We start from the raw sequence: 23,640 nt of genomic DNA, 5'->3' as shown, positions 1-23,640 counted from the left end.
ATCCATATCTTCCTATTCCAGCACTGCAGCACTGCTCAGCCCCCATTCTGCCATTGCACGGAGTCTTCAATATTCTCCTTAACTGCTAACACTCCCCCCAACCCCCCCCCCCCCCCCTCACCTTACCACACAACACATGCTCACACACAGCCAGGTTACCATCATGCTACTGCAGGGCAGCATAGGAGTAGCGACTACCAGCTTGAATGAGTTTTGTGGAAGTTAAGGATGAGTTAAGAGGGAATAACACATGTTCAAATTAAGAAAGCTGGTATGGGTGTGCAGTTTGTAGGACTGGAGATGACCTAGAGAATGCAGTACACATGTTTTGGTGCTACCAACATATCTGGGACCTTGTACTCTGTAGCATGCTGTCATTTGGTAGTCAATTAGCCTCTTTGCAGGTGATGGGTAACTGTGGCACTCAGATGTGTCAGGCTATTTCACACATCAGACAGATGGCAAAATACTGCTTTGGGAAAGAAGAAGGATTACAAGGACAGTAGTCCTCATATCAAGACATAATGATGAGGTTTCAAATCACTAGCCATGAATGTGGTTAACTTGATCTGGTCCCCAATAACTTTGTCAATTTTCCTCTTTAAGATGCTCAACTATGCTGAGCAATCGTTGTATACTTTAAAATATTTCTCTCAAGATGATGATTTTAGTATGAGCCATGACTACAGAATAAGGGGACTGTGATCTAAACATTACTACTTGTTGTAGTGTGCCAATTAGTAATGTGAGCTTGCCTTTACAATGACTTATTTTTTAAATGTCAATTTACTACTTAAATATTTGTCTTCTTCCTCTTTGATCACGTTTTCCTCACAATCTACCACAGTACACTTTTCAAACACAACTGCACCTTTGTGACCAATCACTTGTAGTTACAATGGCACTGCCAATTTTCAGTATGAATTATGTACTAGGTAATTAATATCCAGTGTCAGGTTCTAGCATAAAATTCTGAACAACTGTTTCACTGATATGCTTTAGCACACAATCAATGAAGAATTAATGTCAAAGAAAATTATGAAAAAATGTGCCATACAAGATAACATTAAAGTGATTACATTAACATGTAATTAAGCTACTGAAGAAAGTGAAAATCTCACCTGCTACTACCTCTTCTGCTTGCACCTCTTGTGGCTCCTGAAAAAAAAAGAAAATAAATAAATAATAATAATAATAATAATATGAATAACTTTACATCAACTTAATTTAAGTGTAAATCAAATACCTTAAATGTGCCAGTGGTATGTCATCTCACTGCACATGCCCTTGTAATTGTTAATGAGTTGGCAAATTAAATATTGATAGCGATTAGGAATCAGGTGCAGTGACAAGTATATGGATATGAAATTCTATTAATGTGAGACTGATAAAGCTGCATAATGCTCCAAGTTAAGAATCACAAAATATTTGAGTTTTAATTGAGCTTAACGGTCTGAATTCCAGATGCTACATACAGCCACTGTCACAGAGTAGGACAAGGTGCCCACAAAACGCAAGTCAACAGAATGGGAAAGCAGACCATAGTTGCTAGATGTTTGAAGGCTGGTGTAACGATACTGCCAGTGACCAAAATAGAAGTACAGCATAGTTTGCTGGATCAAACACCCCTCACAATGGCCTGGTGTAGTAGTCCAAAGGATAGTGGAAGGGGAAATGTATAACAGACCATTATAAAATCACAGCTCATAGAGATAGTGATAGGGTCCATCATGACTACATCTGCTGCTACTCGGACAGGAATTTGTGAGTTGATCTTGGTCCCAGAGAGCCATTTGAGGTTCACACACACAAGAGAGAGTGAAATTGTTAAAAGAACTATTACATTATATAAAGCCAGCTTTTTGCTATCCTTAAGAGTTCGATGACACTGTGTGTGCAACTGTTTATAATGAATGCAATTTACCATCATAGAATGATGGTTAAAAACATGGAGAGCACATCTCTGCATGTGAGATGAGTCACTAAATGGCTCAGTCAATCGAGTGAATGTGACATGGCGCAGTAAAGATGAAGTGCAAGAATGGAACATTGTGTCACAGTAATGATTACATTTGTAAGATATTCTACCTGGGCACCACAACTGGGGAAATAATGTTTCTCGAAGGGTGCCAGGGACCACTGAAATTCTTGTCATCCTTAGAAAGCTTCCTTGTGGGTGTGCACAAAGGTGGCGTAGGAATCAGAAAATGGATGTTGTTGTTGTTGTCTTCAGTCCTAAGACTGGTTTGATGCAGCTCTCCATCCTATTCTATCCTGTGCAATCTTCATATCCCAGTACTTACTGCAACCTACATCCTTCTGAATTTGCTTCATGTATTCATCTCTTGGTCTCCCTCTACGATTTTTACCCTTAACACTGCCTTCCAATACTAAACTGGTGATCTCTTGATGCCTCGGAAGATGCCTACCAACCAATCCCATCTTCTAGTCAAGTTGTGCCACAATCTCCTCTTCTCCCCAGTTCTATTCAATACCTCTTCATTAGTTATGTGATCTACCCATCTAATCATCAGCATCCTTCTTAGCACCACATTTGGAAAGCTTCTAATCTCTTGTCTGAACTATTTATCACCCACGTTCCACTTCATTACATGGCTACACTCCATACAAATACTTTCAGAAACAACTTCCTGACACTTAAATCTATACTCGATGTTAGCAAATTTCTCTTGTTGAGAAACACTTTACTTGCCATTGCCAGTATACATTTTGTATCCTCTCTACTTCGACCATCATCAGTTATTTTGCTCCCTAAATAGCAAAACTCCTTTACTACTTTAAGTATTTCATTTCCTAATCTAATTCCCTCAATGTCACCTGACTTAATTCTACTACATTCCATTATCCTCGTTTTGCTTTTGTTGATGGTTGTCTTATATCCTCCTTTCAACACACTGTCCATTCCGTTCAACTGCTTTTCCAAGTCCTTTGCTGTCTCTGAATAAACTACAATGTCATCAGCAGACCTCAAATTTTTTATTTCTTCTCCATGGATTTTAATACCTACTCCAAACCTTTCTTTTGTTTCCTTTACTGCTTGCTCAAAATACAGATTGAGTAACACTGCAGAATTTGAAAGAGTATTCCAGTCAACATTGTCAAAAGCTTCATATAAGTCTACAAATGCTAGAAACGTAGGTTTGCCTTTCCTTAATCTAGCTTCTAAGGTAAGCCATAGAATCAGTATAACCTCATGTGTTCCAATATTTGTACGGAATCGAAACTGATCTTCCCTGAGGTCTGTTTCTACCAGATTTTCCATTTGTCTGTAAAGAATTCGCATTATTATTTTCCAGCATGACTTATTTAAAAGATAGTTCAGTAATTTTTCACACCTGTCATAACCTGTTTTCTTTGTGATTGGAATAATTCGAATTATTCTTGCAGTCTGATGATAGCAAATGACAAATGGTCACTTGGTTTCTTACCATAGATACTTGGACTACTTCAAGCAATGTTCATGTGCTGATGGCATTACAACTAAATTAATCCTTGCAAGACATGACTATATCTCACGTATTTGTAGAAAATGTTGACCAGTCTGTGAGAACAGAATTTAAATTGCATTGGAGTTCAAAAGCTTTCTGACATTAGGAGAGAGGTAGGTTTTTCTGTAAAATAAATGCAAATCTGAAATCAAGAAGGATACAGACCTACATGGCACAGCACATATGGGAACAAACAGCAGACTTCCTGCAATACCAAGCACTTTGCGCATTTGAAATTGATCTAGTCCCTGATAGTGCTGCATTTGTCATGTGCCACTTGCCTCATACTTTGCAGAAGTGCAGAAAATTCAGGCAAGCCACATGTAGTGAACACAAACCTATTCTGATGCCCAACAAATTGTTTGCTTAATTGCTTAAAGCGTGTTTGTAGGGCTTCTAGTTGCACATCTGTATGCTGTCATGCTTGTCAAAAATCACACCACACAGAAATAAAACACACAAAATGGAAAAAGGTAGGGGACTGTCCTAGTGACAAAATACAAACACAATGGTATACATTCATCACCTGCATTGTGTTATTGCTCACCTAAATCATCCCTGGCAAACAAGTATTGCTTACAACAGTGACAATATGGTTAAAAGATAGCAGTGGCACATGAAAAACTTATGCTCTCTCAGTTTCTGACTTGCAGACATGATTTATATCTCAACCATGTGCACAGTGCCTCTGACTTCACAAATGGCAAAGTAGAGCACACATTCAAGGAACAGATGGAATCAAACCAGAAACAAAACAGTGCATCTTCATTCAAATTGACTCGTGTATAAAAGTCTTCATTTTACCTTCTGTGTGTTTAATGTTGCTGAAGATAACTGACATCTCATCTCAATCACATTGTGTTGGATTTGATGAGTATATAACTTGTTGATCCAGAAATTTGGTCACCTGTCAAGATGGACATGTTGCTGGGATCACAAGTTTGTGTGTACATTCATAAGGCAAGGACTCTCTCCATAGGAACTGATCATCCTGTGCTTCAAGAGAGAGAACTGTGTTGGGTTATGTGTGTCAAAGCAGTATCAAATGGTAGAACACAAAACTTTGTCAAGGTAGCCATTTGTGTTATGCTCTGTGAAGACTTACACTGACTTTCTTGAAGAAACTGAAGGACAGAAGGATGAAATCAAGTCTGAGCCACAGTATCTCAAATCTTGGTGGTACTGTATTCCACTGGCATCACTAACTACTTAGGTTGCTGATATTGATTAGATTGCAAGTTGCAAGCTAAGATCTTTGATCAAAGCACACGTGCGATTGTGCATGTGTGTCCGTTTGGTGGGGCCTGGAGAACAGTTGGCTGGAGTGCATATGGCTGGCAATTTGTTACTTTTGGGGGACTCCCACTATCCAGTGCAGGACAAAAGATACCACTGAAGGTCGAGTCAGTGAGAGAAAAATGGACCAGATCACATGAGGACCAACAGCGGTGCCATGCAAGAAGACATACGGACATTGCACACAACCTGCTTCGCAAGTTACTGGCTTACTCTACAAGCTTAAATTTTATCGCTCCTTGATGATCACAAGTGGGGGTAGGATGCAATAATACCCTGGCTAAAATCCTGCATAGTCACTGCTCCTTCACAACTGAGTCAAGTTTTGAGTTGTTTTGTTATATTTGAGTAAGGTCATATCTGTGTTATCTAGAATTGCATCTGTAATAATAATGCACCTATGAGTGATTCAGTGCATGATCATCAGTAAATGTTATTAATTGCAATTTGTGTTCTGGGTCATGCATCATGCAAGTGTAAGAGTATTCCGTGTTTTAAGTCTCATGATGGGAATCTACTCCAACACAATCTGTGTCAGAGGCAAAGCAACCTCGGTACATGTGTACACTTGAGCTAATGTATCAGGATGTGCTTAAATTTTTGCTTCTGAATAATACAAATTTTAAGGAGTGTTAATTTGTATCTCTAGTCAGTTGTGCCAAGCATTCACATTTTCTACTTCCTGGCCCTTATTGTGTGAAGCTTTATTTGTGCAGACCACTGTTCCCATTGATGTGTGTCAGCGGGAAATGACATGTTGCTATTCCCTGAACACAGAGCAGAGGTATGTTTGCATTTGGCCATGGCAGCACTTCTGTCATCACGTGGCACCCAGATTGACTGGCAGTATGCTGCCCCTACCAGTCAAACTGTGGGGCCTCGAAGGAAGTGGGGCAGGAACCAGTAATCTGCTATTATTTTATTGATTTATTGAAATCAGGAGATTAAGGCATATTTCCTAAGCCTGAGGTTCCTCCTCATTATGCCTTTAACTACTTGCTTAAACCTAGCATTCTTAATCCTAATTCTCAACACGTTTAGTTTAAACCCTGTTAGCTATCAGTATAAACTGTCAATCGTTACCTCAGTGAATAGTCATTCATTAACCCCACTTGGGGAATTTGGCTGTTTGCTCCTTGTTGACTGTGGTAGCTCTGCTGTAGTTCTCAGCTTATTCTGAATTTGGGACGAATGTTTATTTATTAAAGGCAATTTTTCATGTTTGTCTGCAATGTACAGGTTACTGCTTAAGGGTTATTCTTTCTTTTTGTTGTGTGTTAAACATTGCTGAGGGACCTTCCAACAGCAACAATAAGTGATGTGACTTGCAAATCTTCCTGTGTTTGTATGAATGTTATTCAGTTGTGTAATAGTTACAAAAGCAGCAAGTTCTTAGCACATTTAATGTCTGTCATTGTAAATCATTTAACTCATAATATTTTTGTTTAACCTGCCCAACTGCTGCGACGTTTCCTTGTTTTGTGACCCGTGTACTTCAAATTTCATGCCCTGTTTGGAATGGTACAACTGACAAAATATGGCTTCTAATTAATTAAGCCTGTTCAAGTTTCAACTGTGAATATCGTGACTTTAAGTAAGTTATTAATTTGTAACAATAATAATAATAATAATAATAATAATAATAATGTTGTAAATAAGAAAGTGTATTACATAAAATAACAAGTTACAAAATATGCGAGTCCACATTCCATTTCTTTTACTTAAAGCTGTTCCAAACCTAGTTGTGAGGTATCAATGTCTTAATTATGTAAGAAGAGCAGCAATGTGACTCACCCATCCTGGAACACACAACTGAAGATTCAACAGACAGATTCATTGTTCATCTTCCATTTCAGGAAGAGCTGAGTTTGTTATTCAATTCTTTCCACAATACAGCAAGATTACTCTATTAAACTGAACAGAAACTTGCAAGACAATCAAAGTTTGTGGAAAGCTACACAGAGTTTATAAGGAAGTATGAAGATTTAAGACATATGGTAATAGTAGTTATGACAGATGCCATTTAATATTGCATGCCGATGAATATTGTGGAGGAGTGATAGATTTGCACCACTTCAGGAATACCAACGAAAGACAATCACATAAAAAATGACTTGTGCCCCCTTCCTTGCAGCACTGTGTCTGTTATAATTAGCTCATGAAGAGAGTGATCAGAGTGAGGCAGCAAACATTCTCAGTAATCACTTCAGTATGGACCACTTTATCTCAGTTTGTGATACAGTAAGGGTTGAAATTCAGCTCCAACAAGATCTCATGATGATATTGATCAGAAGTTGATCTTCACTATGGAAATGGTACAACAACAGTGCCAAACTATTCAAAAATATCCCCTCTGTGGAGCATGAAACACAACTACTTTTACTGCTTGGTAATGATGAGGATATTAGAACACCTGGTTTATTCTAGCATCCAGCTTATGATCATTCAAAAATTGTAAACAATGTCAAAGCAACACCTAGTATCTGCAGCTTCACTAAACACACACTACTCTGTGACACATAAAACATTTTTAATTTCTTTGGATTAATTAGACACATTGTCATCACATTTGAGATATGTTTGCAATATCTATGGCAGCATAGGTTAATGTGAATTGGGCCCTTGCCCTCAGAGTTTCACTCCTTGTGGCAGACACTATATAGTCAAATTCATATGACATACAGCATGCACATTGATCGTATAATCATTGCAGGAGGGACACCTATCAGCAAACATAAATCAGTACAAGATTTGGATGATCATCCAAATATTTATCACTTGATTCTATTTCATGTATCAGAGACCTACCTGAATATTACTGGAAGCAAATCCCAAAAAACAAAAGTAGCTACACCCTTACTTTTACTTCACTCAGCACAATCTGTGATACATGAGCTACCAAACATGAAGTTAGTTTTATTGAATTACTAAGCTACATGTGTTAAAATCTTCACACCCAGAGACAAGATGATCTCTCTATGAAAATCACAAGATATCTATTAAATAGCCACACAAATATCGAAAGAAGATTTTTTTTAAGTTTGTCTGGCTATGATAATAGCAAGAAGTGTGACTACTATCAATGTAGGAATGTACGTCTTGTGTAGTTGCAATAACTAAATATTTTACACAAATTAGTTATCATATCTACTGCTGTGTAACCTAAAACTTGGCGAAAGTTACATGTTTCACAATGTCTATAGGACCGATGAACAATGGCTGCAGCAATAAAGTTATATTTTAGTTCATACAGTTGATTTAAACTTTTATTTACTTCAGGAATTTTTTTCTCTTGTGGATGAACTCTGTTGCAAATTTATGAAGAATTTCTACAGAGTGGGAAAACGATAGTTGCACTATTAGGCTTCACCGTACCTGCTGATTTTTGGTTTATTCCTTGCTACCCCATTCCTGTTCAGTGATGTACCTAGCCCATAGATCTGTAAGCACAGTGGCAACTGTCATTGTATCAGGAGAAAAACCTGAAGGTGAGCTGTCATTAGCCAGTATGAAAGTATTGTTTGAGAAAGTTTTTGGATTCTTCAGTACACAATTTTATCTTGACAATTTATTTGAGATAACATTTTGGTAATCAGTGTAAACAAAGTTGCATATGTTGTAGGGGCCAGGAAGGAGTGGAGTGGAGTGCAAAAAAACAATGAGAAAGAAAGTGGAGATGAATAGGATACATAGAAAGGAGTTGATTAATTAAAATGAGGTTGTGAAGGGCAGCACACACAAGGGATGAAAACCCTTGGCTGATGAAATTAGTGAGCACCCTAGGAGGAGGGCAGGAAACTGTGTGACACAAAACCAAACTTGTTTCGCTACTGGTGAAACTCACCCATGCTCTGACAGTCTCACAGGTGCTACCCTCCAGTTTCACTCACCTGAGCAGTAGGAGGTGGAACTTGCTCCTCGACAGGCCCTGATTGCGAGAAAAGAAATTGTGTGTTAATATAAAAACTACTTTATCTGCAAAGGTAAAAAAAAAATAGGTGATTAACTAAGAATGTTACAGTATGACATGATAAAGAACAGAATTATTTCAATCTTTTAGAGTGCTTACTGATCAGTGAATAACTGAGCATCAGATCTACATAATTATGTACAGCAGTGAACATTACTAACCGAGTTCCATAAAGCCAAAACTTTATTCCAGTTGGTGGCTACTGTCTGAAGACTGCATAGTGCAAACAAATTTTACTGTCAACATTTCACATAATTAAGGTCAAAATTTTACAATCCTGTAGTAATGTGCTTATTGAAACAAACAACTTTATTTAGCAGGATTAACTCACTGTGGCAAGTGTAACAGGTAGGAACAGTGTATATGACTGGATATGCAGCCGCACTCATTGCAGGCATTGCCAACATTATATTCATCAAGAAGTTGACAATAAGAGCACTTAGTGACTTGCAGGAAACTTCACCCCCAATCTCAAATTATCATGAATTTTTCTCAGGAATACCTCACACAAAGTAATACCAAAAATTTTGATCACTTACCACATTTTTGATGTTCGTGCAGTCAAACTGCCACATCAAACAAATGCAATGCAACCCTTCTTTCTTTATTTACAGATGGGTAGATATAGCCACAAGAAGGCATGGAAGATGATGTGGGGTACTTCTCAGGTGCTTTCTTCACAGGGGTGAGGTGGGAAGAGCTTTGATGGGTATGGCAACAGGATGGAGCAGGAGACATAACAGGAATTAGGTGGACGTGGGCGGTGTACCATCTGGATGGTTCCTTACAATTCTGTCTTGTGAAATTCAACAGAGGGCTCTCTGTTGCTGGCATATTAAGAGGCTTGAAACGAACTCAGTATAGCTCATCTTTCCCATGACAGACACTGCATAGTTTCTGTACAGAGGCCCATAACACTGGACAATTTTCCAGTACTCCTGCAATGCACAGCCTTCATAGATCACTGCACAAGGGCTTACCAGCCCACCCAGGTCACAAACTCTACATCAACTATAACTTCAGAGTGCCATGACTATACAAATAAGAATGCAGCCCTCAATATTGACATCGCCAGTGCAACCTACACTTTAGGTGCCTACAGCAGTGCTTCTCAGTTTTTACAGACAGAGTGCTAAAATGGAGAGTAAAGGAATAGTTCTCATAGTAGCAAATATCTTTTAGTGCATCAGGGCATTCTCTACCTTGCCTTCACTAGAAACCTGTTTCATGCTGTTACACACAAAATGTGTTGCAATGAAGCTCTATTCCCCTTGTCTACTAAGGAACATCTCTCTTCTTGTGCTATTTACATTACTTCTTTGTTTCTGGAAACTTATTACCAGTGTCTTGTGTTCCCGTCAGTAGCCTTCATCTCTGTGTCATTCCACATCACTATCCTCCTTCAATGATGATGTTGCCCGATTCCGGCATTATTCTTCCAGGTCTGTGCCTCCTGGATGGCACTCCATGAGGATGTCAGTTGTCACATTTTTGGTGCTGTTATAGACAACTTTTCCTCTGAGCACAACAAGAACATTGGATACTGGGACACCACTAGTGCAACTTGCAGTGCTCACCTAACACCTTGAAGAATGATTCCCACATTAGTTATAACCTCAGAGCATATCAGAACTATTTTTGTGTTGCTTGCACTAGGAAGCTGCTTCACTTGCACAACATTATCATGTGCCTTCTTTTTTGCAACGAAGTTACAACGGTATGGCTACCTGAGCAAAATAGGTGGGACATGGGATTATGAGTGTGGGTTGCACATGGCAGTTCCCTGCTGGATTCCCTGTAGAGAGTTGAAGCAGGAATACAAATAGATTGGCTTAGGAACAGACTGTAGGGAAAATCTTAATGGGAAATATTTTATAAACAAAGGAAAAGTGATACTGTACATACATTATCATTGGATACTTATTATCAGCCATTCTCTCCACATATGAGATAATATTTCTCCTATTGAGACAGGAAAGGGTCTGAATCGGTGAGAAACAGACAAATGAAGGTGAAGGTGGGAACCCTCCTTGCATCATATTCTATGTTTCTGTGACCCTTCTGGACTCCAACTTAGTTAGTGATGTTTCTCATTCATCCATATCTTCCTATTCCAGCACTGCAGCACTGCTCAGCCCCCATTCTGCCATTGCACGGAGTCTTCAATATTCTCCTTAACTGCTACCACCCCCCCCCCCCCCTCACCCTACCACACAACACATGCTCACACACAGCCAGGTTACCATCATGCTACTGCAGGGCAGCATAGGAGTAGCGACTACCAGCTTGAATGAGTTTTGTGGAAGTTAAGGATGAGTTAAGAGGAAATAACACATGTTCAAATTAAGAAAGCTGGTATGGGTGTGCAATGGGTAGGACTGGAGATGACCTCGAGAATGCAGTGCACATGTTTTGGTGCTACCAACATATCAAGGACCTTGTACTCTGTAGCATGCTGTCATTTGGTAGTCAATTAGCCTCTTTGCAGGTGATGGGTAACTGTGGCACTCAGATGTGTCAGGCTATTTCACACATCAGACAGATGGTAAAATACTGCTTTGGGAAAGAAGAAGGATTACAAGGACAGTAGTCTTCATTTCATGAGATGATGATGAGGTTTTAAATCACTGGCCGTGAATGTGGTTAACTTGTTCCGGTCCCCAATAACTTTGTCAATTTTCCTCTTTAAGAAGCTCAACTATGCTGAGCAATAATTGTATACTTAAAAATATTTCTCTCAAGATGATGATTTTAGTATGAGCCATGACTACAGAATAAGGGGGCTGTGATCTAAACATTACTACTTGTTGTAGTGTGCCAATTAGTAATATGAGCTTACCTTTACAATGACTTTTTTTTAAATGTCAATTTCCTACTTAAATATTTGTCTTCTTCCTCTCTGATCACGTTTTCCTCATAATCTATCACAGTACACATTTGAAACACAACTGCACATTTGTGACAATCACTTGTAGTTACAAAGGCACTGTCAATTTTCAGTATGAATTATGTACTAGATAATTAATATCCAGTGTCAGGTTCTATCATAAAAATCTGAACAACTGTTTCACTGATATGCTTTAGCACACAATCAATGAAGAATTAATGTCAAAGAAAATTATGAAAAACTGTTTCATACAAGATAACATTAAAGTGATTACTTTAACATGTAATTAAGCTACTGAAGAAAGTAAAAATCTCACCTGCTACTACCTTTTCTGCTTGCACCTCTTGTGGATCCTGCAAAAGAAAAAATAATAATAATAATATGAATAACTTTACATCAACTTAATTTAAGTGTAAATCAAATACCTTAAATGTGCCAGTGGTATGTCATCTCACTGCACATGCCCTTGTAATTGTTAATGAGTTGGCAAATTAAATATTGATAGCGATTAGACATTTTTTGCTATCCTGATGGGTGTGACAACACTGTGTGTGCAACTGTTTGTAACATATGTTGTTTGCCATCATAGAATGATGGTTGAAAAACATGGAGAGCACATCTCTGCACGTGAGTTGAGTCACAACATTGCTGTGTCAGACGAGTGACTATGACATGGCATGGTAAAGATGAAGTGCAAGAATGGAACATTGTTGGCAGTAATGATTACATTTATAACTGGGGAAATAATGTTTCACAGAGGGTGCCAGGGAACATTTAATCTCTAGTCATCCTTACAAAGCTGCTATTTATGTGTGCACGTGGGTGGGGTAGGAGTAAGAAAATGGATTGCAAATGGGAAATGCTCACTTGTTTTTGTTCTGTAGATAATGATGAGAGGATGGGCAAATTGGGCAGTGCAGGTGAGGTCCAGATGGGGATTGGAGTGCATGGAGAATGAAAGGTATGTGGGTACTAGCACAGTAAATATAAGGTGACAAGAAGTCAATGAAGAGGGCACCTTTCTGACAGGTTCTGTGAGAGCCCCAAGAGGATCAGCAGAAAGGGGTGATTGAGTTGGCCAGTAAGCTGGAAGCAGACTGTTCAGTGACTTAGGGATGTAAACAGTACAAATGGAAAAGTCCTGGCAAGGAAGTAAAAGGCAGACAGGAATAGTTTGAAGCTGGTTAGTCAGGAAAACTATGAATGTCATCCTAATAAACAGCACGACTCCATTGCATGACATAGAATCTGTCCCTGGGTGATAGTGTGAGTTTGGGGGGAGCCTTCTGGTTTGGCAGAAGAAGACTCAGATGTTTGTTGGCTGGAGGAACATGAAAAGTTTTCATGGGAGTGTTCCTCCTATCTTTCCTGCCCTGTCAGTTGAGTAGCATGTGACTTTCACCCATTAGGCAAAAGTTTGTGGCTTGTTTGCACAGCTGGAGAAGAGGAGGAGGAGATGGGGCTGCTACTCTGACACTGTGTGATTTTACAACCACAGTGCTGTATTCCATATCATATGTCTAGATGTCCATGTCCTTCATGCACTGAGATGTAGCATGTACAGTACTGTAACTGCCTGATGGTAGAACACAGGGTTACTGACAAGCCGACAATTTTCTAGTGACCTGGTAAGGCATCATTCTCCTTGACCAAGATTTCCTGGATCCCCCATCATTAAGGTACAAGAGACAACCTCAGGCAGAGGTGGCATGGTCACCTTTACAACTTTTGCAGCTGGAGGAGGAAGGAGCCAGGTTACACAGTTGGCTGTGTGTCACCAGGACATTCGAGTGTGGTCATAATGATGATGCTGGTAGCAGTTAATTTTGTTCAGAATGTGTTGTCTTACTGATGTTTGACAGAAGCATCACTCTATCAAAAGTGAAAAAAAGAAGGCAAGCCTGGACCTCCTCCCACAGTGTAGCCAGGGAAGGAAGAGTTGCTGGGTAATATGAAATAGCATTCTATGATTGTTCAACATTCACAGGAATGCCCATTTGATATCGGCCAGAATTTTGCAGCTCAATACGCTTCATGCATCAAGCATCCCACCAATACCAGCCACTGTGACAAGGGAGCCCTCCACAAGGACACCACCATGCCACAGCAATGGCTGTCTGGAATGGCAGCCACTGCTGCGAGTCCGATGCTCTGAGAAAACAAGCAACAACTATTTGCCATACATGGGGAGTGAACAACTCAGGAATCAGGAGTGTGATCCCTGTGTTGTCAGGGGGTTCAGCCATATGGGTACATAACAGCCCCATGATCCTGGTAGCTCAGCAGGGTTGAAGGGGACTACAGGGAGAAAGGGCGAGGGAAGGAATGGGGGAAAAGAGGCATTCACACCACAGATGCCAGGGAGGGAGTTGTTCCTCAATAGGCTCACACTAAAGTACAGGAAATTTTAAAGTGGAGGTTAAACCTGAAGTAGGGAACTAAACACCAAAAAGGATGAATGACAAGGCAGAAGAAACAAAATTGCAAACAATACAAGAAAGCAATTGGATAGTGATGTCGATTTAAATCAGAACACTGAGAAAGCGGAAGGAGGGGGGCAATGCAGAAAAAGCAGGGTGTCAAATGCAGCCAATAAAGAAGAAATGGATGCATTGCCCCATGTGCACCACATCTGAACTAAGGAAACAACTGTGAGACCCCAGGGAGGGATCTGACCCGAGTGCATCAGAATTTTCCATCAATATGCCCATCATAAAACTGCCATCATTCAGAGATTATGTAAAGCAGTTCAGGCATTTTTGTGACATTTGTGAGTCTTGTGGTAAATAATAAGGGGTTATAAGACACTGCTAAATAAACATTTACTTAGATCAGTAACATGTGCCTCTCACAATGTAATCGCCCATCTTCTGGTGGCTAGCACTAATTTCAATGCAGCTTTTGCTACAGTTTGCAACAGATGCAATAACCCTAGATTGCATCTTCATTCAAATTGACTCCTGTATAAACATCTTCATTTTACCTTCTGTGTGTTTAATGTTGCTGGAGATAACTGACGTATTATCTCCATCCCAATGTGTCGGATTTGTTGAGTATAAAAATTTTTGATCCAGAATTATGGTCACCTTGCATGATTAACATGATGTTGGGAGCAGATGATTGTCTGTACATTCTGAAGGCAAGGACTCTCTCCTTAGGAACTGATCATCATGCTCTTCAAGAGACAGAACTCTTTTGGGTTAAGTATGTCAAAGCAGTATCAATTGGTAGCCACAAAATTTTGTCAAGGTAATCATTCGTGTTGTGTTCTGTGAAAACTTAGGCTGTCTTTCTTGAAGTAACTGTGAAGGACCGAAGGATCAAATCATGTCTGAGCCAAAATATCTCTAATCTCAGTGCACAGCATTCCACTGGCATCACTAACTACTTAAGTTGCCAATATTGATTTGATCTCATGTTCCAAATTTATCGATGCACAAGTGTGATCGTGCATGTGTGCATGTGTGTCAGTTTGGTGGAGCCTGGAAAACATTTGGCTGAAGGGCACGTGGCTGGCAAGTTGTTGCTTTTGGGGGACTTCCACTGTACAGTGCAGGTCCCTAGATGCTGCTGAAGGTCGATTTGGTGAGGGCAAACTGGGCTGGATCACATGAGGACTGATAGCGGTGACCTGCATTAAGACATACCACTGTCCAGTGCAGGTCCCTAGATGCTGCTGAAGGTCGATTTGGTGAGGGCAAACTGGGCTGGATCACATGAGGACTGATAGCGGTGACCTGCATGAAGACATACGGACATTGGGTGCAACATGCTTGGCAAGTTACTGGCTTATTCTAAAGGCTTAAATTTTATCGCTCCTTGATGATCACATGTGGGGGTACAATGCAATAATGCCTTGGTTGGAATCCTGCAAGGCACTGCTCCTTCACAACTGAGTAGAGATTTGAGTTGTTTTGTTATATTTGAGTAAGGTCATTTCTGCATTACCTGAAACTGCATCTGTAATATTAATGCACCTATGGGTGATTCAGTGAATGATCATCAGTCGATGTTATTAATTGCACTTTGTGTTCATGGGCCATGTATCATGCAAGTGTAAGACTATTCTGAGTTTTAAGTCTCATGAAGGGAATCTACTTTAACACTATCTGTGTTTGAGGCAAAGAAATCTTGGTACATGTGTACACTTGAGCTAATATATCAGCAGGTGCTGAAATTTTTGCTTCTGAATAATACAAATTTTAAAGAGTATTAACTTGTATCTCTAGTCAGTTGTGCCAGACATTCACATTTTCTACTTCCTGGCCCTTATTGTATGAAGCTTTATTTGTGCAGATTACTGTTCCCATTGATGTGTGTCAGCAGGAAATGGTGTGTTCCAGTTCCCTGGGCCCAGAGCAGAGGTATGTTTACATTTTGCCATGGCGGCACTTCCGTCGTCACGTGGCACCCAGATTGACTGGTAGTCTGCTGCCCTTAGTAGTCACACTGTGGTGGCTCAAGGGAAGTGAAGTTGCTAATTTGACATGTGCCATGGTGGAGTGTCACCTCTGGGCAGGAACCAGTAGTGTGCTCTTTTTGGAGCATCTCTTGAAATTGGGAGATTAACGCACATTTACCAAGCCTGAGGTTCTTCCTCATTGTACCTTTAACTAATTGCTTAAAATTTGATCTCTTACTACTAATTCTCAAGACATTAAGTTTAAACCCTGCTAGTTAAAAGTGTAAACTGTCGATTGTTAACCTGATGCACAGTGAGACACTAACTCCACTTGGGAATTTGGCTGCTTGTTTCTTGTTGACTGTGATAGCTCTCTGCTGTAGCTCTCAGCTTGCTATGAATTTTGGATGATGGTATATTTGTAAAAGGTCATTTTTAATGTTTGTTTGCAATCTATGAATTACTACTTAAGGGCTTTCCTTTCTTTTCGTAAGTGTTATACATTACTAAGAGCCCTTGCAACAGCTTCAATCAGTGGTGTGACTTGTGAATCTTCCTGTACTTGGAATAATGATATTCAATTGTCTAACAGTTGCAAAAGCTGCAAGTTGTTAGCTCATTTTCTGTCTGTCATTGTAGTTCATTGGACAGATAAATTTTTTTGTTGAACCTGCCCAATCAGTGTGACCTTTCCTTGTTTTGCGACCTGTGTACTTCCAATTTCATGCCCTGTGCAAAATGGTACAATTGACAAAATACGGCTTCCAATTAATTAAGCCTGTTCAAGTTTTGACTGTGAGTATTATGCTGTAAGTAGTACTACTACTACTAGTAGTAGTAGTAGTAGTAGTAGTACTAGTAGTAGTACTAGTAGCAGTAGTAATAATAATAATAATAATAATAATACCCGTCGAGGACCGGGAAAAGAATTGGCCTCTGTTATGCTCTGCCAGTCAAAGGCATCGAACAGAACAAACCACTAACAGGGCTAACCTCCCTTTTAGTGTGATTAGTTGGTTCAGGACACAACTAAAGAAGCCTCGGACAAGCGCCATCATGGTCGGGGACGACGCTTGAACCCTATGCCCGCCCACAATGGTAACGACACTGCAAGCCAACTGGAAAATGATTTAAATCCAAATAGAGCTGTTTTCCAGGATATCTTTCCTGCAACCACACTAGATGGAAAACAAAGACAGAGGATGAGATGGTCAGATGAAGTTAATCAACACCTCACGTTCTGTTATTACAACGCAACAAACATAGGCACAAACACAAATGGATACAGATCACATGTATACACAACATTTATTACCAGATACCCCATATTACAATTCTTAACAGAACAACAACTAGCTGATGAGATTCGTGTAATGATCAAAAATAACAGGATACCACAGTCAGAATTAGAAAACATCAAACAAGAAGTAAAACATATACTGGAACAAAATAATGTGCAATTAGAAGAAGAAGAAAATACAGTAATGGCCTCACACATCCCAGGGCAAACAAACATTGAAAAACACACATCAATTAAACAATCAGAGGAAAACGAAATCTTAAGACTGCCACCAGAACAAGTACAAATAGAACACGAAGAGACGCACATGTTAGATATAGAAGAAAAATTTCAGCCGATATATATAGAATACAAAGACACAAATACAGACATTAGACAATTTTTGCATAGACCGCAAAATAACCCACAAGTTGAAACAACAATATAAACTATCAACACAATCATACACAACAAAATAAATGAAAACACAACTATGGAAGAGTTACAACAACTGGTTTATATAGGAACACTCACTACACTAAATATACACACCAGGCAGAGATCAGAACCAACCAAAACACAGAAGAAATGCACAAAACCAGCATGGCCACACAGGCTACAGATCAGAATAGAAAAACTGAGAAAAGACATCGGACAGCTAACACAATTTATAAGACATCAAATGTCAGGAAAAAAAGAAAAAGGTTAGGTAAAATCTCACAACAAGAAGCAATAGAGCAATTAGATGAAAAGAAGCAGAAATTACAAGCATTGGCCAAATGACTTAGAAGATACAAAAATGTGGAAATAGAAGGAAACAAAACCAAACATTCAACACAAACCAAAAGATATTTTACCAGACAATAGATAACACACATTGAAATAGACAATCCACCAAACATAACAGACATGGAACACTTCTCGAGCAACATATGGTCAAACCCAGTACAACACAACAGGCACGCACGGTGCATAGAAGCAGAAACAGACACATACAAGATGATACCACAAATGCCTGAAGTGATAATTTTGCAACATGAAGTCACCAAACCAATTAACTCTACTCACAATTGGAAAGACCCTGGAAAAAATAAAATAGCAAATTTCTGGCTAAATGAGTTCACCTCAACACATTCTCATCTAACTAAATTATTTAACAGTTACATTGCAGACCCATACAGATTCCCTGATATAATAACACATTCAATAACTTATATGAAACCTAAAGATCAAGTAGACACAGCTAACCCATTTAAATACCGCCCCATAATATGCCTACCAACAATATACAAAGTATTAACTTCAGTCATTACACAGAAATTAATGACACGTACAACAAAGAACAAAATTATAAATGAAGAACAAAAAGGTTGTTGCAAAGGAGCATGAGGATGTAAAGAGCAACTGATAATAGATGCAGTGGTAACATATCAAGCTAAAACCAAACAAAGGTTGCTACACTATGCATACATTGATTACGTAAAAGCTTTTGATACTGTACCCCACTCATGATTACTACAAATATTGGAAATATACAAAGTTGATCATAAATTGGTACAGTTCCTAAACATAGTAATGAAAAATTGGAAAACCACACTTAATATCCAAACAAATTCAAATAACATCACATCACAGCCAATACAGATTAAGCGTGGAATATACCAAGGAGACTCATTATGTCCTTTCTGGTTCTGCCTTGCTCTGAACCCACTATCCAACATGCTAAATAATACAAATTATGGATACAATATTACTGCAACATACCCACACAAAATCAAACATTTGCTATACATGGATGATCTAAAACTACTGGCAGCAACAAATCAACAACTCAACCAATAACTAAAGATAAAGTAAGCATTCAGCAATGATATAAATATGGTTTTCGGAGAAGAAAAATGTAAGAAACGTAGCATAGTCAAGGGGAAACACACTAAACAAAAAGATTACATATTGTATAACCACAGCGACTGCATAGAAGTGATAGAAAAGACAGATGCCTATAAATATCTAGGATACAGACAAGAAATAGGAATAGATAATAAAAATATTAAATAACTAAAAGAAAAATATAGACAAAGCCTAACAAAAATACTGAAAACAGAATTGACAGCACGAAACAAACCAAAAGCTATAAATAATTATGCTATACCAATATTGACCTACACATTTGGGGTAGTGAAATGGAGTAACACAGACCTAGAAGCACTCAATACACTAACATAATCACAATACCACAAATATAGAATATATCACATACAATCAGCAACAGAAAGATTCACATTAAGCAGAAATGAAGGAGGAAGTGGATTTATTGACATAAAAATCCTACATTATGGACAGGTAGACAATTTAAGAAAATTATTTCTAAAACTGGCATAAACTAGAAAAATACAAAAGGTTCAAATGTCTCTGAGCACTATGGGAGTTAACAGCTGTGGTCATCAGTCCCCTAGAACTTAGAACTACTTAAACCTAACTAACCTAAGGACATCACACACATCCATGCCCGAGGCAGGATTCGAACCTGCGAACGTAGCAGTCGCACGGTTCCAGACTGCGCGCCTAAAACCGCGAGACCACCGCGGCCGGCTAGAAAAATACACAAAGCAGTCACTCATATAAATGCATCGGCTACACCACTGCAATTTCATAACAACTTCTACAACCCTTTAGATCACATAACATCAACAGATACAAAGAAAGTAAATTGGAAAAAGAAAACACTACATGGCAAGCATCCGTAACATCTAACACAGCCACACATTGATCAAGATGCATCCAACACATGGCTAAGAAGAGGCAATACATGCAGTGAGATGGAAGGATTCATGATTGCAATACAGGATCAAACAGTAAACACCAGATATTGCAGCAAGCATATTATTGAAGATCCTAGTACCACAACAGATAATTGCACACTTTGCAAACAACAAATAGAAACAGTAGATCACATCACAAGTGGATGTACAATACTAGCATATACACAACACCCAAGAAGACATGACAATGTAGCAAAAATAATAGATCAACAAAAAGCCATACAGCATAAACTAATAAAACAACACGTTCCCACATACAAGTATTCACCACAAAATATACTGGAGAATGATGAATAAAAATTATACTGGAACAGAACCCTAATAACAGATAAAACACCACCACTTAACAAACCTGACATCATACTCACCAATAAAAAGAAGAAATTAACACAACTAATCGAAATATCCATACCCAATACAACAAATATACAAAAGAAAACAGGAGAAAAAAATGAAAAATACATCCAACCAGCTGAGGAAGCAAGGACATGTGGCATCAGGATAAAGCTGACGCTATACCTACTATACTATCAAGTACAGCAGTCATACCACACAATATCCACCAGTACATCAATGCCATACAGCTACATCCAAACTTGTATATACAACTACAGAAATCTGTAATTATTGATCATGTTCAATTACCCGAAAGTTCCTAAATGCAATGTAACATATTCCACACAGATAAAAGGAAGTCACACTTGTTCAAGGTCCACATCACTTTCCATTTTTAACCAGACATAACGTCTGAGAAAGGAAAGAAATAATAATAATGTTGGTAAGTAATAAAGGGTATTACATAAAACAACAAGGGACATAATATGCGAGTCCACATTCCTTTACTTTTCCTTAAAGCTGTTCCAACCTTAGTTGTGAGGTATCAATGTCTTAATGATGGAAGAAGAGCAGTGATGTGAGTCACACTTCCTTGAGCACACAACTGAAGATTCAACAGACAAATTCATTGTTCGTTTTCCATTTCAGGAAGAGCCAATTTTGTTATGCAATTCTTTCCACAATGCAGCAAAATGATTCTCTTAAACCGAACAGAAACTAGCAAGACAATCAAAGTTTGTTGTAAGCTACACAGAGTTTATGAGGAAGTATGAAGATTTAAGACATATGGTAATAGTAATCATTACAGATGCCATTTCATATTACATGCCACATCAGCTATCTTTAAAAAACCAGCTCAACTACTAAAGCAAGAGTAATGTTTGATTGTCTTGCCAAATGGAATACGAAACTGTCACTTAACAGTCTTCAAATGGTGGGACCAACCATGAAATATTATTTGTACACCTTAACGTTATGCTTCCAAATGCATCGCGTTGTCTTCACAGTAGGCAAGGAGAATATGTTTCGACAAGTTCTGGAAGTAGATGAAGAGCACACTTTCCGATGAATGTTGTGGAGGAGTGATAGATCTGCACCACTTCAGGAATACCAATGAAGGATAAACACATACACAATGACTTGGGCCCCCTTACTTGCAGACGTGTGTCTGTCAATAGCTCACAAAGAGAATGAGCAGAGTGAGGCAGCAAACATTTTCACTAATCATTTCAATATGGACTACTGTATCTCAGGTTGTGATACAGTAAGGGCTGAAATCGATCTCCAGCAAGAACTTCTGAAGGTATTGATCAGAAGTGGATCTTCACTATGGAAATTGTACAATAACAGTGCCAAACTATTCAAAAATATCCCCTCAGTGGAGCAAGAAACACAACTACTTTTACTGCTTGGTAATGATGAGGATATTAGAACACCTGGTTTATTCTAGCATCCAGCTAATGATCATTTTAAAATTGTAAACAATGTCAAACCAGCACCTAATATCTACAGCTTCACAAAACACACATTACTGTGTGACACGTCAAATATCTTTGGTCCTTTTGATGAATTAGTTCAACTGTGATAAAACTTAAAACATTTTTGCAATGTCTATGGCAGCGTAAGTTAGTGTGGAATGAGCTCTTGCCCTCGGAGTTGCATTCCTTGTGGCAGACTTTATACAGTCAAATTCATATGACAGACAGCATGCACGTTGATCGTATAGTAATTGCAGGAGGGACACCTATCAGCATACAGAAGTCAGTACAAGATTTGGAAGACTATCCAAAGATTTATCATTTGATTCTATTTCATGTATCAGAGACCTATCTTAATATTACTGGAAGCAAATCCCAAAAAGCAAAAGCAGCTACACCCTTACTTTTACTTCACTCAGCACAATCTTTGATACATGAGCTACAAAACATGAAGTTAGTTTTATTGAATTACTAAGTTACATGTGTTAAAATCCTCACAAGCAGAGACAAGACGACCTCTCTATCAAAAACAAAAGATATCTATTTAACAGCCACGAAAATATCCTAAGAAGATTTATTGAAGTTTGTCTGGCTATGATAATAGCAAGAAGCGTGACTCTGCTATCATTTAGAAAGGTACTTGATGGGTAATTGCAATAACTAAATATTTTAGACAACTGTATTTATCATATCTACTGTGGTGTAACCAATCACTTGGTTAAAGTTTCATATTTCGCAGTGTTTATAGTACCGATGAATGATGGCTGCAGCAATAAAGTCATATTTTAGTTCAAACAGTGCGTTTAAACTTTTATTTGCTTCAGGAATTTTTTTCTCTTGTGAATGAACTTCTTTAGAGATGTATGAAGAATTTCCACAGAGTGGGACAATGATAGTTGCTTTATGAAACTTCACCGTACCTGCTGATTTTTGGTTTATTCCACGCTACCTCAATCTGGTTCCGTGATGAGCCTAGTCCCTAGATCTGTGAGCACAGTGACAACTGTCATTACATCAGGACACAAACATGAAGTTGAGCTGTCATTAGTATGTAAATATTGTTTGAGAAATTTTTTGGATTTTTACTGTAGACAAATTTATTGTGATAATGGACTTGATATAACATTTCAGTCACCGGTGTAAATGAAGTTGAATAGGTTGTGGGGACAGGAAGGAGTGGTGTACAAAAAACAATGAGATTGAAGTGGAGATGAATAGGATACATAGAAAGGAGTTGATTAATTAAAATGAGGTTGTGAAGGGCAGCACACACAAGGGATGAAAACCCTTGGCTGATGAAATTAGTGAGCACTCTAGGAAGAGGCCAGGAAACTGTGTGGTGTTCATTACATGCCACAAAACGAAACTTGTTTCGCTACTGGTGAAACTCACCCATGCTCTGCCAGTATCACAGGTGCTACCCTCTAGTTTCACTCACCTGAGCAATAGGAGATGGAACTTGCTCCTCGACAGGGCCTGATTGCGAGAAAAGAAATTGCGTGTTAATATAAAAACTACTTTATCTGCAAAGGTAAAAGAAACAGGTGATTAACTAAGAATGTTACAATATGACGTGATAAAGAACAGAATTATTTCAGTCTTTTAACGTGCCTACTGATCAGTGAATAACTGACCATTGATCCACTCAATTATGTACAACA

At 38.7% G+C, this 23,640-nt stretch overlaps 1 protein-coding gene across 1 annotated transcript in view; it reads right to left on the bottom strand.

Moving 5' to 3' along the window:
• The window catches only part of LOC126321991 (chaplin-A-like), a 142,375-nt gene that overhangs the window by 83,672 nt on the left and 35,063 nt on the right, over positions 1-23,640 (bottom strand). Inside the window, exons 6-9 of the mRNA XM_049994246.1 lie at positions 23,418-23,455; positions 11,979-12,015; positions 8,696-8,733; positions 1,122-1,158 (exon numbers count right to left, since the gene is read on the bottom strand). Coding sequence (XP_049850203.1) covers positions 1,122-1,158; positions 8,696-8,733; positions 11,979-12,015; positions 23,418-23,455 — 150 coding nt within the window. The remainder of the gene's footprint in view (positions 1-1,121; positions 1,159-8,695; positions 8,734-11,978; positions 12,016-23,417; positions 23,456-23,640) is intronic.

This window comes from Schistocerca gregaria, unplaced genomic scaffold, assembly GCF_023897955.1.
Source record: "Schistocerca gregaria isolate iqSchGreg1 unplaced genomic scaffold, iqSchGreg1.2 ptg000784l, whole genome shotgun sequence".
In the NCBI taxonomy this organism is placed as follows: domain Eukaryota; kingdom Metazoa; phylum Arthropoda; class Insecta; order Orthoptera; family Acrididae; genus Schistocerca; species Schistocerca gregaria.
Note: the sequence above shows the minus strand (reverse complement) of the source record. Positions and strands in the feature narration are given on the sequence as shown.